Source organism: Solanum stenotomum, chromosome 6 (genome assembly GCF_019186545.1).
Source record: "Solanum stenotomum isolate F172 chromosome 6, ASM1918654v1, whole genome shotgun sequence".
Taxonomy (NCBI): Eukaryota; Viridiplantae; Streptophyta; class Magnoliopsida; order Solanales; family Solanaceae; genus Solanum; species Solanum stenotomum.
Window position 1 is genome coordinate 54,828,615 of NC_064287.1, and position 15,991 is coordinate 54,844,605.

Here is a 15,991-nt window from a genome sequence, read left to right on the forward strand (position 1 = left end):
ATGTACCATGCATTTAAAAGAAGCCTGATGCACAAAGCATCTACGATCGGCTGGTCTGATGAAAGGTTGCACCTCTGAAGCAGCCTATTGTGCAATCATGCAGGATCTGGAAAAGGCTTAACTAAAGGTTGCACCTCAGAAGCAGCCTATGTTGTAATCATGCATGATCCGGAAAAGGATCGCACCTCAAGCGTATTACGTAGGTTGCCTAGATGATGCAAGCTCGTTGGCATGAGTTTTGAAAACGACTTTGGACAAGAGTCTTTGTAGCAATTTCTGATTTTCTAGTCCGAACTTTGAACAAACAGGTCCATAAAGATAAAGGTGTCACCAAAAGGCCAAAGTGTGTTACGTGAGGGAATAGGATATGAGGATAGGTCAACAAAACTTATTGCGTTACGCCTAGACTAAAAAAATTTGGTTGAATTATGTGTATACTATTGAGATTTAAATTATTACTTCCTTCGTTTCAATTTATTTTTCTAACTTTCATTTTTTATCTTTTTGATATATGTTACTTGAGTCAATCGACTACGACAACATCTCTTCCTTTACAAAGATAGGTAAAGCTTCATACACACTATCCTCACTCGTGGAACAAAGTATTTTAACAAAAAATCCAAAATGTTGAATCACAAAAATCTGGAAAACAGAAAACTCCAAAGAAGATTCACAAAAACTCTCCAGCTGCCTTGCCTACACATAACAAACTCCTATTTTTCTTCTCTTCTCTTCCAACTACCTTCCCCATTTCCAATTTTTCCTCTTACACACTAGACAATTCTCTGTTTCTCTCAATGGATTCTCTATCATCAGTTTCTCCGTCAATCGTTCTTCCTTCTGGGAAGCTTATCCGTCACCACAATCACCGGCGGCGAATCTCCGTTTTCTCTTCTCACGCCAAGCTCAAAGGTTTTCCTCGATTCCGGATTTCAATTTTCAATGGAAGTAGTGGTAGAACGAGGTCTATCTCTGTTTGTTGCAAATTGAGTACTAGCGGAGGAGATGAGGAGAAAGAAGAAGAAGAAGAAGAAGAGGAAAGTTTGAGGAGAGATGATGAAGTGGAAAGAGCGCTTCGTATGGATGGGACTATTCCAGGAACTCCTAACGAATTTGTAGAGCAAGTGTCTTCTCGTGCCTATGACATGCGTAGACATCTTCAACAGAGTTTCGACAGCAGCAGTTATGATGGTGAATTTCATTTCTCTAGTCTAATCCAGTTTCTCTTACTTTTTTTCCATTTCGTTTTACTTAATTATGCAGCTGCCAAAAATATTACTCTATCAGAACCGCTATCAATTTTCTGATGTTCAATAAAGTTATAGATTTATATTTCAAGATTAACATATATTATAATTAAGTGTGTAAAAACCTCAGCATATAAATTTTTAAGGAGTTAGTATTTGTTAATTGTCGGAATTTGGAGTATTATACATAAAAGATTATTATATTAGTTAAACAATATTTTCATTGAACTATATTCAGTAAACTTCTTTTGCATAGAAATGATCTTTTCTGTTTGTAATTTTTCATTATGATGGACTTGTGATGAAGTAGTTTGCTTAAGTACATCAGAAAAATTCGATCTTTTCCTTAACAATGTACTTGTAGGTCTGCTAGTACGACTATGTGCCAAAATGTTTAATGATTTCAGGATGCCGTATTAATAATTTAATGCTAGCTGATAGAAATCTTTCCTGCTACATGCAAAACATATAACGTAGGTCTTAGAGCAGACAAATCATAGAATAAAACAGAAGGTTATATTAGTAGCCAGGGTCCATATCATAACCAAAGAACATGAGCGGAGAAGCTAGCTGTAGCGTCTGCATTTTGAACATTTCTCCTTCGAAGTGTCAAGAAGTAATTACTTTTTGATCTTTTGCTGTAGTGCTGGAGGCTAACCCTTGGAGAGAAACACCTAAACCTGTATATGTGCTGACCCAGAGAGAAAACCAGTTGTGTACAATGAAGACCCGGAGAAACCGAAGGTGTGTTTATTTCTTTTAACTTAAGTGAGTATCCTAATTGTATTGGCTGAGATTCTTTTCCTCTTGCAGTGAGGTTGAAAGAGAGCTTGGGATGTTGTTCTCCAAAGGAGGAAAATGGAAAAATCATGCAAAGCAGCCAGAAGCTGACACGAGATTTCAGATGCTTGTTGAGGATATCACAGAGGGAGTACTTGTAAGTATTTGTGTTGATTTCCTCTTTCAGTTTTCTATTTCATGACACTCTTGAGTTTTCTTACATATTTCTGTAAGATCTAGAGCACGGAAGATCCTGAAGCATCTGTAACCCTTAAGAAAAAGCCTTAAGTTAGTACTGATACATACTTAAACCAAAGAAGAATTGTTGTACGCTTGAAGCGTTACTATGTAGATATATTACATCCTTAGAGTATGATATGTCTGAGACTATGACCAAATATGAGCTTTATCTTAGATTTTTTTTTTTTTTGAAATAATTTCTTTATCTGCACCAGTGTGTTCAAGAAATAACATTGTAGGCTAGAGCTTCGAATTAGTTGATTGTTAGGTGATTAGACATCCTCCTACATATGCTGACCACTGACTGATGATTTAGACAGTTCTCTTTCTGTAAATTGTCCATATGCAATTCAAGATATCACATGGAGGATAAAAATTTCTAGAGAAAGAAATTGGGGAAGGAAAGAATAAGATTGACAAGTTGTGTTCCTTAAGAATATTTGTCTCATTACATGAGGTCTTGATATTTCACATGTATGGAAGTTGTTGACTCTAGTATGCCACATGAAATGATCATTCTATTTAGAGAATAAGTTCTGGAAGCCATAGTTTTACAGGTGAATTCAAGTATTCAACAACTGATCATTCTATTTAGAGAAATCAGTTTTTGTTCTTCAATTTATTGATGTGTGTATGTTTGTGATCTTATGAAAGGAAGAGTATATATATAATGCAACAACCATCTCAGATCTAAAGCTCTATATGCTAGCAACTCTGATGAATAGAATGCCAAGACTCAGCACTCCCTTCAACCTATAGAAAAGGAATCAAAAAATAATTGTGCTTCTATATTTTATACTGCTTGTACAAAATTTTACTGAAGTTAATTTGCTGGTTTTATTTGAAATCTTGAAAAGAGATGGAATGGTGTTTACTTTGTCAAAGTTTTTGGTCTGGTGAGTGGTTATTGATTATGGAAAGTGGGCAGTCCTGTCGTTGGAATATGCATTTTTCTATGTAGACATGTTATTGCTTTTCACTTTCCCCAGGACTCATTCCATCCCAATGGAGGACTGCTCGTCTGTCGTTTATAGAATGCCTGGAATACCAAATTCACCTTTCCAAAAAGCAAATCACACCTTTGTTTTATATCATAAACAGTGGCGGAGCCAGGATTCACTAATGGGATTCAAAATATGAAGAAGTAAACATACGAAGAAGCCAAGGGGATTCAATATCTACTATATATACATAAAAAGTAATTTTAATCTTGTCTATACAATATAATTTTCCACATAAGAGGGTTCGGATGAAGCCCTTGCTCCTACTTGGCTCTGCCCTAATCAGAAAGTGTTCTTAGCATCTTCATCCAGAAATGCTAGAATTTTGGTTTTCCATCATCTTGCCAGCTCCAGCTTTCATTCTCCATTAACTTGACATTCCTGCTAAATAAAGGCTTTGTCAATTTGCGGCAGATAGATTTTGTTAGCTTTCTTATTCTAGTTTTTCTTTTTTAAATGTTTGAGAGAACATTATTGCCCTTTTTAGTAACTACTTAATTGACATATATTATAGGTAGACTATGTGAAAGGGAATAAGTGGCCAGAAGAGTGAGCATGTTAATCATTCATACTGTGATTTTCATTCATAGATAAAGTAGGTAGTTTACCTTTCTGAGTCTCTTGGCTAAGATCAAATGAAGTTGTTAATTCGGAATTTCTTGTTCAACTGAAAACTAGATTAAGCAAATTTTTTCTGCAACCTAATATGTTAAACTCTATGAAGGTATTTGAAGATGAAAATGAGGCTGCAAAATACTGTGACTTGCTTCAAGGAGGTGGTCAAGGTTGTGAAGGTGTTGCAGAAATAGAAGCTTCATCAGTAAGAAAAAAAGCTACAGAGCTACTTTCAGGCGTGAGTTAATTTTCTAGTCGTCCTAATTGCAACTTGAACCTTCTGTAGGTATTTGATCTATGCCGGAAGATGAGGGCACTGGCAGTTCTATTTCGTCGGGGCAGAACACCTCCGTTGCCCGAAAGCCTCAAGCTAAACTTAAGGGCACGCAAGCGCTCACTTGAAGACCAAGAGAACGTAATGTAACGTTGCTATGTTTGAGCTGAGTACAGGTGATCTCTCCTTTGTCTAGTATGCAAAAACATATTGGACACAGTAAATCAGTAATATAATTCTTCTATGTGCAGCTATTTTAGTCTGCGATAGATCTTACATGTATATAATAGTGCCACATAATTCTAATGGTTAATGTATATAAATGATTCTCAACTCAACTGTATCCCTACCCTAAACATTATCAACATACCCAATGTAAAACCACAAGTGAGGTCTAGGGAGAGTGGTATGTACGCATACCTTACTATGATCCTTGCCCTTCATGCACATTGTTCTATCTAGAGTCATATCCTCGGTAAGGTGCAGATGTGTCGCTCTATTACTTTTTCAACCTACTTTTACTTCTCCTCAGGGCCCACCTATCACATCTCCTCTTCGCATGCACAAACCATCTCACCGTCGCTTCCCTGCACTTCCACTTTGTCTTGAATTTCTTCTTTCCTAATCCTATCACTCCTAGTATGGCCACACATTTGTCTCAACATACTCATTTTTGCTATTTTCATCTTCTTCTGAATGTGCAAGTTCTTAACGGGCCAACATAGATCTTAGCTGCAATTAATCCTGTAAAAGCTTGTGTTTTTATTTTTAAGAAATAGATTACAGTCATGTTATTAAGAGTTGATCTTTTTTGTTTCATATTATAAAATAATATTGAGTTCATATCCACTATTTGTGTTGTTGTAATTTTTGGGCATAAATTTAGATCTACACCATTTGAAAAGTAGTAGATTGAGATGAATCCAGTATAACTATATATCCGGAAAAGTTGCACGCATTTACATATGATCCGGGCAAAAGAACATGGATTGATGTGCTAGCTTTGGCACAATAATAAATTAAAACAATTTAAGAATGAAGCTTATTAAGCCCTACATATTTGACTTGGAAGCATCTATGAAAAAAAATGTAGGAGCATAATTCTGAATATCTGGAGGATCTCCTTATTGCTGACTTGACTTTGCATGTTCTATGGGATCCTCATTTCAAGCATATTGAACGTGTCTGTCTATAAATGGAAACACATTGGTCACATAACAATGACTACCTCATTGTCTGATTTCGATAAGATCCAGCTTGTTCAACACAAAAACATATATGAATCCGTAAAATATTTATGTTTACGCCAAAATAAAAAAATCATAGGGCTTCTTGACTTCTTCTGAGCTGCAGATTAAGTAGTGAAACATATATAGCCGTCAAAAGGACTGTCGGTAATATGCTAACTACCGTTGAAAGCGCCATCCTCAAATAATTATTTAATCCAGCAAATACCAAAATAGAAATAATTGACTGATTTCGTACAACTCAAACAAAATATAATCTTTCACATTGCTTTCGATCATTTCTCTTTGATTATTTGGAAAAAACTGAATTTGAAAAATATTTATTTTTGTTTGATTAACAAAAAGTTGACAACTTGAGTTTATATACTGTTAAAGATAGTATCTAATTCTAATATATTAAATAAATATTTAAAATTAATCATATTTTTTCTCAAGGAAGAAATAATTACTTATATATATATATATATATATATATATATATATATGTTAACACCACTCTCTCACACAATGTTTCCTAGTTCAAAACAAAATACTAATATTACATTTTTTTGTTGTTTAGTTGAAGTATCCGATTAATAAGAAATTCTCAAATTTAAATCTTTTTAATTAACGAAAATCAATAATTACTAACTTAAGGTAAACTCATTCATATGTAAAAGTTCTCAAATCATTTGTAAACTAAACTAGATAAGTTTTTTTGTGGTGAGCTCAATCGAAAAAATATGTAAGAAGTTTCAAATTTGAGATCTCTCATTTTGAATTGAAGATTACTAATTGCTCAATCAACTCAAGCATGACAATTTTTCAAATTTGAATCTTATCTTTTTGAAAGAAAGAAATGATTTTCCTAATATATTAATTGATCAAAAAGTGATTAACAAAGGTGTTTTGAAAAGGATCTAATTCTATTGACAAAGTATACAAGAATATCCACTAAATCACATTTTAAGAAAATAAATAAATCAATTTTTATTCTTTTTTTCATATAAATACAGAGGAGGAGAGAGACTCAAAACTAAACTCTGTACACACATTCAAAAGAAACGGAACACACGAGTCTATTGATCCATTATCAATCCAAATGAGTGCAAGTGAAGGGAGCTCCGGTTCATCGGCTGCCGCCGCCGTCGAAGTACCGGTGGTATCAACGGAGAAGAAGAAGGAAAAGTCAAGAGTGAGCAAGACATCGCAAATACTGTGGCACGCTCATCATAACGATGCCGCTGCCGTACGGAAGCTACTAGAAGAAGATCGGACGCTTGTTCAAGCTAGAGATTACGATAATCGAACTCCACTCCACGTTGCAGCGTTACATGGCTGGATCGATGTTGCAAAGTGCTTGATTGACTATGGCGCCGATGTCAACGCTCAGGATCGTTGGAGGAATACGGTAAAAAAATTGCATTTGCTTATTTCCAGTAAATCTTCATACAGTATAGGTTATGTGCCTAAGCTTGTTAGGTGTGTCTGTATATGAAACTGATAACTGGGAGTAGCATGGTAATTTGCTTACCTTATCCTGATTTTGGAGCAAAATTGTGATAGATGTTGATCTCTTAAATCTTACTGAAGTTACCTCTTGTCTTGTTATGAAATGAAAACATTAGGCATCAGGAATTGGAATTTTAGTCTTCAGCTATTAAGTGATGTCTTGTGATCAATCAGGAGTCAAAAAGTGTGCGGGATGTTACCACTTACCAGTGAAATTCATGTGGCATAAGTTGATTAACTGTTTGATAAAAAAATTAACTGGATTTTAGATTATTGAAAATACGAGTTTGCACATTTCTCTGGTTTTGCATATTTTCGTCCATGTTTTTAATGTGCCTGTTGGGACACTGACTTTTCTATGCAATCCTTGATACTTGAGTGAATTTCACTAATCTGCTGCTTTGATCTAAGTTTTCAATTGTTTGTGACAGCCTCTAGCCGATGCAGAAGGCGCTAAGAAATCTGCCATGATTGAATTGTTAAAGACATATGGCGGGCTATCTTATGTGAGTTACATTCCTTTTCCTTTTGATATATCTTATATATCATAACAGTCGTTTGCCATTTGCAAAAGCTTGTATTTATCAACATTTAATGCATCAACTTGTTCTTAGTTAAAAGGTATATTAGCTAGCATATTTATCAGGCTTCTAGCTCTGTTTCTGTACAGCCATCCAGGTCTTGATGAGCTAGCAAAGCTGTTTATTAACTAATTAGTGAATGAAATGTCCCACATCGGTAAACGAATGGAATTCTGGGCTCCTTATTAACTAGCTAGCATATTTATTAGGCTTCTAGATTGATGGCATGATTAGGAGTTCATTTACCTGAGTTGGGCAAAAATCTTTTACTTTTAGCAAATAACTGATTGGAGCTATCGCATTAATAATGAGCCAAGAGCTAATGGTTACTGGTACTATAACAAGAAAATAATCTAACAGCGTTGGAAGCAGGATGTTCAATTCAATTCTTCCCAAGTCACTGAACAACTGTTTTACCTTATGTCATGTTGTGCCACTTCAAGATTTTTCTTTACATAATTATTGAGAATTACATGATTTTTCCTGAATATGCGAACGGTGTCTTTGATTTCTTAGGATTGGTCTTTAAGAGCCTTTAATGTTTTAATATATGCTATAGGGACAAAATGGAAGCCATTTTGAACCAAGGCCTGTCGCCCCACCTCTACCAAAGAAGTGTGATTGGGAGATTGATCCTACTGAGCTGGACTTCTCAAATTCTGCAATCATTGGAAAGGTATGTTTTGCTATACTAGAAGTGCTGTTATTTAGCTTGTTGGAGGTTAATTAAAGTCTGTTTAAGCTAACCTGTCCAGTATCTTTTCAAATGAATTGGCAACTTTAGTATACAAAGATAGCTACTCGTGTACCATTTTTTGTGTTTTTTCAATAAAATCTTTCAATCCGTGCTGTATTAGTGCATGACTGAAAGTCTTTTGTGAAGAGGTTTCTCCCAAATATAAGCAATTGAAGCGAATTTATGATGATTAAGCTAACACTTGTTCAATGAGGTGTTGATGAATGAAAAATCTCAACTAATCTAATTTTTTAAATTTTAAAATGTGTGGATAGTTGTAGAGGAGTGAATCTGTTTAGTTCTGTGTTTAACATTTTATTTCATTCCAAAATAGAAAGTGTCTCATAATCAGGAAAGCTGCACAATTATTGTGCTTGGAGCTGTCGTTCTTAGGTGTTTTTGATTGACTCTTCCCTTTGGTATTTTTATATTTTGTCTATAGTTTAATGACTGAGATAATTCTATTTCCTTATTATGCGGTTACTATAATCCTAAACCTACTTACAAGAAAGAAGAGGGACAGTCTCTGGTAACTGGCTGTCCATTTTGCTTCAACCCATTTATCTTTTCAACTATTTAGTTTTGATACTGTTGTGCTTGATTTCAAATTGCTTAATCTACTTTTCATCATTGATAAAAAATTGCCAGCGAGGTTGCCATTTATGTATCTAATATGGAAGCTGATATTGATAGGGGTCTTTTGGTGAGATCTTAAAAGCTTGCTGGCGTGGAACACCTGTAGCTGTTAAACGCATCCTCCCAAACCTTTCAGATGATCGATTGGTTATGTAAGCTCTATTGTGGGGTTAGCACTACAATATCCTGTATATATGATTCTGATATGTTGTGCTGTCTGCTGCTGTTGTCATGTTTCACAGTTTTCTTTTTGGGTGGGTAGGTGTGAAGGGTGAGGTTAAGGAGGACAGGAGTCTAGCTTTGGTCTCCTCTGTTATATATTGACTTTTAAAGTATTCCACATCATTGACCAAAACTATAACAAGAAGATGCTGCTTTTGCAAGCATGTCACATCCTCTAATTATCAATAAATCATATTCTGTTTGTTAAGAATCTTTACTCTGCTAATATTGTAAGAGGACCTGGAATTTAAGTGGGATCAAGAAGCTTCACATGTTACCCAAGGCTGTCAGCATTCTCAATTCACAGTTGTCTCTTTAAGCTTGATGCAGATTTATATAATTATAAAAGTATGCTGTTAGTTAGACCCTGCTGCAGTAATTAATTTTTGATATTTTAATATGATACTGATTTTTTTTATTTTTTTGGGACAACCGAGAAATTTGTCTGATACTGATCTGCCTAATTTAATTCCTCTCATGCAGTCAAGATTTCAGGCATGAGGTAAATTTGCTGGTGAAGCTCCGTCATCCAAATATAGTGCAATTTCTTGGAGCTGTTACTGAGAAAAAACCCTTAATGTTAATAACTGAATACTTGAGAGGGGTATGTGGTTTTATTTTTTCTCTATATTTTGATTGAACATTGAATTATTTCTCTTTATCATATGATGTACCTGTGCTGATTTGGTGCATATATATGTTGTAGGGCGATCTGCATCAGCACCTCAAGGAAAAAGGTGCTCTTACACCATCTACAGCAATCAATTTTGCTATGGATATAGCAAGGTAGTATGAATAATTGTTAGCATTTCATACTTCATTTTCCTTGAAAAACTCAAAATTCTCTTGATTTCGTCTGATTCTTGAAACTCTTGTAAGCTATGTTTTGAGTTGCCTATTTACACCGACTGATGTTTTTAAGCATCATTGATGGACTAAATGTGCTCAGCCTGTTGCTGTTTACTTTCTGTCCAAAACTCATCTTCTTCACAGTAGCTGGTCTGTTGAATTAGCTGTAGGGAAAAATACAAAAAATGTGCATCCAGAAGATGGTCTGCATAACGTGAACAAGTTACTATAACTCTCGGTAGATCTTTCTGATGTGGCATAGTTTCTGTCGTTTTTGCCTCAGCATACCATTTTATGAGATACTGTAGTTATCTGACAATTTACCCAACATTCCAATGCCTAGTTTTACATTTTAAAAATTGCATTGCGTAGTTACTTATGCAATGTTTGATGTTTTTGTGGGCAGAGGCATGACTTATCTTCACAATGAGCCAAATGTTATAATCCACAGAGATCTAAAGCCCAGGTCTGTTTTTCTCTCTTCATGGCTCTGCTATTGTTATGATTCAATTAACTTTAATGCTGAATGTATCAATGTTTCTAGGAATGTTCTTCTAGTCAATTCCAATGCAGACCATTTGAAAGTTGGAGATTTTGGATTAAGCAAACTAATCAGGGTTCAGAACTCCCATGATGTTTATAAAATGACTGGGGAGACAGGGAGCTGTAAGTGACAATGCCATAATTCTCCCTCAATTGATTAACACATTCTTTCAAATGTAATTATTTGTTTGTGATATCTTTTTCTGTAATAAAAAAATAGACCGCTATATGGCACCTGAAGTTTTCAAGCACCGGAAGTATGACAAGAAGGTTGATGTTTTCTCTTTCGCAATGATCTTATATGAGGTAATTCTGACTTCTAGGCTCTGCCTATTAGGATTGGGAATAACATGATATGAAACAAATAATGCATCAATGAATTTTCTATTGGTGCAGATGCTAGAGGGTGATCCACCATTATCCCACTATGAACCATATGAAGCAGCCAAGTATGTGGCAGAAGGACACAGGCCTATGTTCAGGGCAAAAGGTTTTACCCCAGAATTGAAAGAGTAAGTCCAAACTGGATCTTGATGCTCCCTTCTTTTTAAGCATCGTACAATATACAATATTTTTAGCTATGTATGGTGTGGGTTTTCAACATGGACAAATGTGGCACAGTTAGAAGATGAGCTATGAAAGCATTTTTAGGTACTACAGCTTGGAAAAGATTCAGGTAGGGGTATCTGGGATTTCCAAAAGTGAGATTACTTGCTGTGAAGGTCCTCTTTCAGTGAGCTGTAGCCTGTAGGCATCCTAATTGCAGAAAAAATTGAAACATGATATATGCTTTTTTTTCTTCCTCTTGCGACCTTAGGTTTTATATATGCACTGCAAAGTTTATTTCTTTTGACTATTAGCCAACGCAAGAAGATGGTGGGCAGCGTTTTGTTTATGCTTTTCTAAAGACAAATCAATTTTTTGCAGGTTGGTAGAGGAATGTTGGGCACCAGATATGAACAAGAGACCCTCATTTTTGGATATTCTAAAAAGACTTGAAAAAATTAAAGATGCTCTACCCTCGGAGCATCATTGGCACCTTTTCACTTCATGACATCAAATTCCAGAGCTGACCAGATATTTCGTTGAATTCTCCCATCAAACGCACTATTTGAAATTGATATGCTTGTCGGATTGTGCATAGGATCAACTGGCAAAGGTCTGCAAAAACTGTTGCTGTACCAATTCTTTATGCCCCATTCAACATTCCAGCTATGCTTGTTGTAGATTTTATCAAGATATTTCCACAAAATATCAAGTAGAACTGTGTGTCGAGAGATTTGTAACAAATTTCTTACATTTGCTTCTTTTTTAAAATGTGATTCCCAGTGGTATTGAAGTGGCAACTGTATTTTTAACCTTTGTTATTCGTTTGTTTTATGATAAATGCAATTCTCGCTTTTTATTTAATAAGTTACAGACATCTCCGGTCTAAAGTGAAGTTAAGAATATCCTGTGATAAAAAGAATTCACTGATTTATCTACCAACCTGTTTATTCTTCTTCTTGAGAGAGTTATTTCATAAATTGTTTGCTGTGACAGTTATTCTTTCGTTTGCTAAGCATGCTTTTGTCCCAGTCCAACTACTACTAGATTTGTCAGTTCACCACTAGCAGAAAGGGTGAAATAAATTTACTTTTTCTGTCGATGCATTGTAGGAGGATGGAGCTATTGGAAACAAATTCTCTACTCCCAAGGTAAGGGTAAGGTTTGCCTACGCTCTACCCTCCACAAAGCCCACTTGTGGAATTACACTTGGAAACTTTGTAATTACATGCAATGATACTGTGGCTATAAAATTATGACATCAAGGTAAAATGAAAAGTTCGACAAGTAAACTCCAAATAAAATGGAGACAGACTAAATAGGAAAATATGTCATATAAAAGGACAGAACGAGTAATAGTAATAAACTAAAAGGTCCAAGTTCTCTCTATCACAATTAACTCAAAAACATTGCCTTCCCTCTTCAACTGTAATCTATGGAAAATTCTACACATACATGTTGCATTATTAAGCTATCAGAAACAAGATTAGATAAGCTTTTTCTTTTCAAAGAAGGTCTTCAAATGCCACAACTGCAATCCTGCCACACCTAAACACAAGAAGATTGACAAGCCAGTCATCCAAGCCATTTTGGAGTTGGTAGATCTGTTCAGTTCCTGCATTTCAGCTTCCCTGCATCGTGCCAAAAAATTATTTAAGCGACAATTATTAACTATGTAGCTAGGACTCTTCAAAAATGTTGCAACACTTGTGTTTGATCCTCCAAAAATAGTACTCCCTCTGTTTCAATTTGTTTGTCTTACTTTCCTTTTTAGTTTGTTTCAAAAAGAATGTCTCTTTCCCTTTTGGCATCTATGTAGTTCCAACTTTCCAAATGACATGTTTAAGACCACAAGATTCAATTACATTTTAGTACATTTGACATATCTTTAAATTATGACCATAAATTCAAAAGCCTTCTTTTTTTCCTTAAACTTTGTGCCAAGTCAAAATAGGACAAACAAATTGAATCGGAGGGAGTACTAACCCGGGATGATTTGACATGCATCAACAGCATTTTTGAAGATTGGAACTTAAAATATTAACAAATGATAAACTCACCTTTCACGGAGGAAAAACATCTCATCATGGATGGCTTTAACATTTTCCAGCATCTTCTTTAGTTCAAATTCCATTACCTATTAAGATCACAAGAGTTTATGTTAGTCACAATTCAGAACTCCACAAGGTGCAGTCAACAAGTTCATGGTCAATTTCCTCTCTTCAGAATCCCCTTTTTCCTGGCACAAAGTTGACATAACTAAAAGTTTTTGAAATACAGGCGCACACTTCTGCCAACAATCTTTTTCTACTACTCTAAGGTTTGATTTAAATAAGACTCTAGACTATTGTTCAAAACAAAGAAAACTAGTCCTAATTAAGAACAACAGAATGCAGAAATTTTTTACTGTATAACTTAAGATTATAACCCTTGTTGTTTTCCAAGAACATATTAATAACACTTCGCGAGCATGCATCATAACATCAATCTCACATGAGGATTGAGCCATAGGCCGTCAGATATTGAAATTCCTTTCTTCTTTCAATAAGTAGCAAGGCACTAGAATTCTAGTGACATGGTTTTATTTCAGTACCTCTTTTAATGACAGAATGACAGTAACTAAAATTATAATTACTAATAGGCTAATGGGCTTGTAGGCTTTTTACTCATTTGCTGACAGTAACAAGAATCTGGAAATAATATCTACCAAATCCGAGTTACTTCGTAGGGATGGTTTTTAGCCTATTCTTCTTTCCATTCTTTATCTGTATCTGCTTCTATTCGAGAGGAGGAAAGTACAAAAATGAAACCAGTAAGTAATGCCTTATAACATCAATAGCGGTAGTAGCTTCTCCAGCAGAAGTAATAAACACTAAAGTTCAAGCTGACATGCACAGAGAAACATGAATCTTATTGAATGTGCAAATAAATGCACAGAAATTTAATACCTTGATTAAAAATGTTGAATAATAAATTCATCCTCATATTTTAGGATTCCCTACTATTTAATAAAAGTTCATTTACATCTAGTAGTTCCATCAAGTAGAGACTCCAGTCTCCAAGTTTAAGGGCATGAATGAGGTGAGAGGGGCTCAGAGACCTCAGGATAATGCAGAAGCTACATCATAATTTTCCTGTTTCCTTCGAACTAATGATGTAGTCTATGAGACTTCTCGAGTGCAAATTAAACGTGCACAAGGGATTCTTGTGAGCTACATTCTATATTTTGTTTTCATGAAACCTAAGGATGAGTGCGAACTGTCATATCATCTATGCAAATGCATATCTAACACAAGAAGAAAATTGTGTTAACATGTAGATAAAAGAAGAAAATTGACTTACTTCAACAGAACCTTTCTTGGCAACACTCGTCCAATCCTTAGCAGCTACACCAGTCTTCCAGTCAAAATCGAGAGTAACAGTTACAGGGGGCTTGTGATCAGCAGCAAAGAAGCAAGTCATGTAATCCCCAGCTTCTGCTGCCTCAAAAGCAAAATGCCCTTCAACAACATTGTCCCCTTGATGATAGGTATTTCCATATGTAGATGTCACCTAAATTACGTAGATCAATTTTAAATGGAATATTTTCCTTGCATGTTCGATAATTGAAACTCAATTTAGCTCAAAATTGAAGCTTTACAACTCCAGCATAAAATTCACATTTCAAACCAAAAACATCCAACACACATAAACCATTCTTGATTACTCATAGATCGACCAAAAAAACTCAAACTTTAACATAAACAGATCAAATAAAGAAACCCCATTTGCTTAAACATCAAAATAAATAAAAATAACAAGAAATTACCCTGACAGTGACTTTGTGAGTATCAGGCAAAGGATAACCTTCATTAGGGTTAACAATATGGTACTTGCCTACAGTCATGGCATGACTCTTAATATCTTCAGCTATGCATTTAGTGAGACCAGATTGCAGATCAAATCGAAGGGATTCCACTTGAGTAGCAATAAACCCCAAAATTACAACTACCAATTGGATGTTTCTTCTCTGAATCATCTTGTGAGTAAATTCAAATAAATTATTGCTAGATTTTTTACTGATGGAATGTTGGTTTGGAGAAGAGATTCAGATTGAGAGGGATGAAGGATTATTATTATTAATTATAGTAAATAAATAAAAAGTTTTATTTTCTTGAGGGTTGTAGGCTGTAGAGAAACAATCCAAATTTTGCTCTCAAAGTCTCAACTATACAAATATTTTATTTGCTTCTATTTTAATTCAATTGAATATAAAGTTTAAGATTATAACAACAAAGAATTCAAATTTTACATTTAGTAACTAAGAATAATTTGGTAATTCTTAGTGAATATAATATTGGCTATTAAATTATATTTATTTCAATATGATTGGCTCTCTATTTGTAGTTGGCCTATTTATGAATTTGCCAAAAAAACTATCTTCACTTCAAAGGAACGTTTCCCCTCTAATTTTGAACTCCTTTTCTAATTTTAACCTTATTTCTTTCTCCCAAAATTCTACTTTTATCATTTTCTTTCTTGAAATTAAAATATTAAATCCAGATTTTCCCTTTAAATGAATTATTTATATATTTTAAAAGGTGGTGGTGAAAGGGATATATAGAAAAGAAAAGACCTTTAAATTTGCTAAAAGTGATGTTGATTGGATTGAAAATGTTAAAATTAAGCTTTTCTTTCTGGGTAGATTTGAAATTCTTAAAAAAAAAAGTTATATTAATGATTTATATAATTAATAAGATGTATAAATAGAATTATCAAAGTTACATACTTCTCTATATTTATTTGACATTAATAAATAGTTTTCGAGTTTATCATTGATTCTTAATATTGGAGATATACCTTAGTTTATTAAAATCAAATAACATCAAAAAAGAATGCATCAGTCACTTCCTTATGAGAGTAATCGTCATTAAATAATTTAATTAATATAAATATTTTATCATAATGTTTATATCAATATGAGTATCTTAAAAAATGATTAAG

General features: G+C 34.4%; 3 protein-coding genes across 3 annotated transcripts; 2 read left to right on the forward strand and 1 right to left on the reverse strand.

Annotated features, from left to right (window-relative positions):
• The first annotated feature begins 664 nt into the window (after positions 1 to 664).
• On the forward strand, positions 665 to 4,495 carry LOC125869115 (uncharacterized). Its single transcript, XM_049549669.1, has 5 exons — positions 665 to 1,191; positions 1,892 to 1,991; positions 2,061 to 2,184; positions 3,993 to 4,088; positions 4,170 to 4,495. Exons 1-5 carry the CDS (start codon positions 798 to 800, stop codon positions 4,305 to 4,307), a joined length of 852 nt encoding a protein of 283 aa, XP_049405626.1. The 5' UTR covers positions 665 to 797; the 3' UTR covers positions 4,308 to 4,495.
• Positions 4,496 to 6,413: 1,918 nt separating this feature from the next.
• LOC125867575 (integrin-linked protein kinase 1) lies at positions 6,414 to 11,824 on the forward strand. The gene is made up of 11 exons (XM_049548122.1): positions 6,414 to 6,794; positions 7,327 to 7,401; positions 8,036 to 8,152; positions 8,906 to 9,000; positions 9,554 to 9,674; positions 9,777 to 9,856; positions 10,326 to 10,385; positions 10,464 to 10,585; positions 10,683 to 10,768; positions 10,859 to 10,974; positions 11,390 to 11,824. Exons 1-11 carry the CDS (start codon positions 6,486 to 6,488, stop codon positions 11,514 to 11,516), a joined length of 1,308 nt encoding a protein of 435 aa, XP_049404079.1. The 5' UTR covers positions 6,414 to 6,485; the 3' UTR covers positions 11,517 to 11,824.
• A 552-nt stretch (positions 11,825 to 12,376) lies between these two features.
• On the reverse strand, positions 12,377 to 15,176 carry LOC125866778 (transmembrane emp24 domain-containing protein p24delta9-like). Its single transcript, XM_049547130.1, has 4 exons — positions 14,817 to 15,176; positions 14,351 to 14,560; positions 13,069 to 13,145; positions 12,377 to 12,639 (listed from the first exon to the last, which is right to left on the reverse strand). The coding sequence occupies exons 1-4, from the start codon at positions 15,024 to 15,026 to the stop codon at positions 12,495 to 12,497; spliced, it is 642 nt and encodes a 213-aa protein (XP_049403087.1). The 5' UTR covers positions 15,027 to 15,176; the 3' UTR covers positions 12,377 to 12,494.
• Between the last annotated feature and the right edge of the window lie 815 nt (positions 15,177 to 15,991).

Excerpts from the sequence above, each read along its gene's own strand:
- LOC125869115 (XM_049549669.1), top strand. The coding sequence starts at position 798 with ATGGATTCTCTATCATCAGTTTCTCCGTCAATCGTTCTTCCTTCTGGG. Across the intron at positions 2,185-3,992 it reads ATATCACAGAGGGAGTACTT|GTATTTGAAGATGAAAATGA; the intron begins GTAAGTATTTGT and ends AACTCTATGAAG. Across the intron at positions 4,089-4,169 it reads CAGAAATAGAAGCTTCATCA|GTATTTGATCTATGCCGGAA; the intron begins GTAAGAAAAAAA and ends AACCTTCTGTAG.
- LOC125867575 (XM_049548122.1), top strand. The coding sequence starts at position 6,486 with ATGAGTGCAAGTGAAGGGAGCTCCGGTTCATCGGCTGCCGCCGCCGTC. Across the intron at positions 9,001-9,553 it reads TCAGATGATCGATTGGTTAT|TCAAGATTTCAGGCATGAGG; the intron begins GTAAGCTCTATT and ends CCTCTCATGCAG. Across the intron at positions 10,586-10,682 it reads GACTGGGGAGACAGGGAGCT|ACCGCTATATGGCACCTGAA; the intron begins GTAAGTGACAAT and ends ATAAAAAAATAG.
- LOC125866778 (XM_049547130.1), bottom strand. The coding sequence starts at position 15,026 with ATGATTCAGAGAAGAAACATCCAATTGGTAGTTGTAATTTTGGGGTTT. Across the intron at positions 14,561-14,816 it reads CTCACAAAGTCACTGTCAGG|GTGACATCTACATATGGAAA; the intron begins GTAATTTCTTGT and ends TACGTAATTTAG. Across the intron at positions 12,640-13,068 it reads ATGTTTTTCCTCCGTGAAAG|GGAAGCTGAAATGCAGGAAC; the intron begins GTGAGTTTATCA and ends GGCACGATGCAG.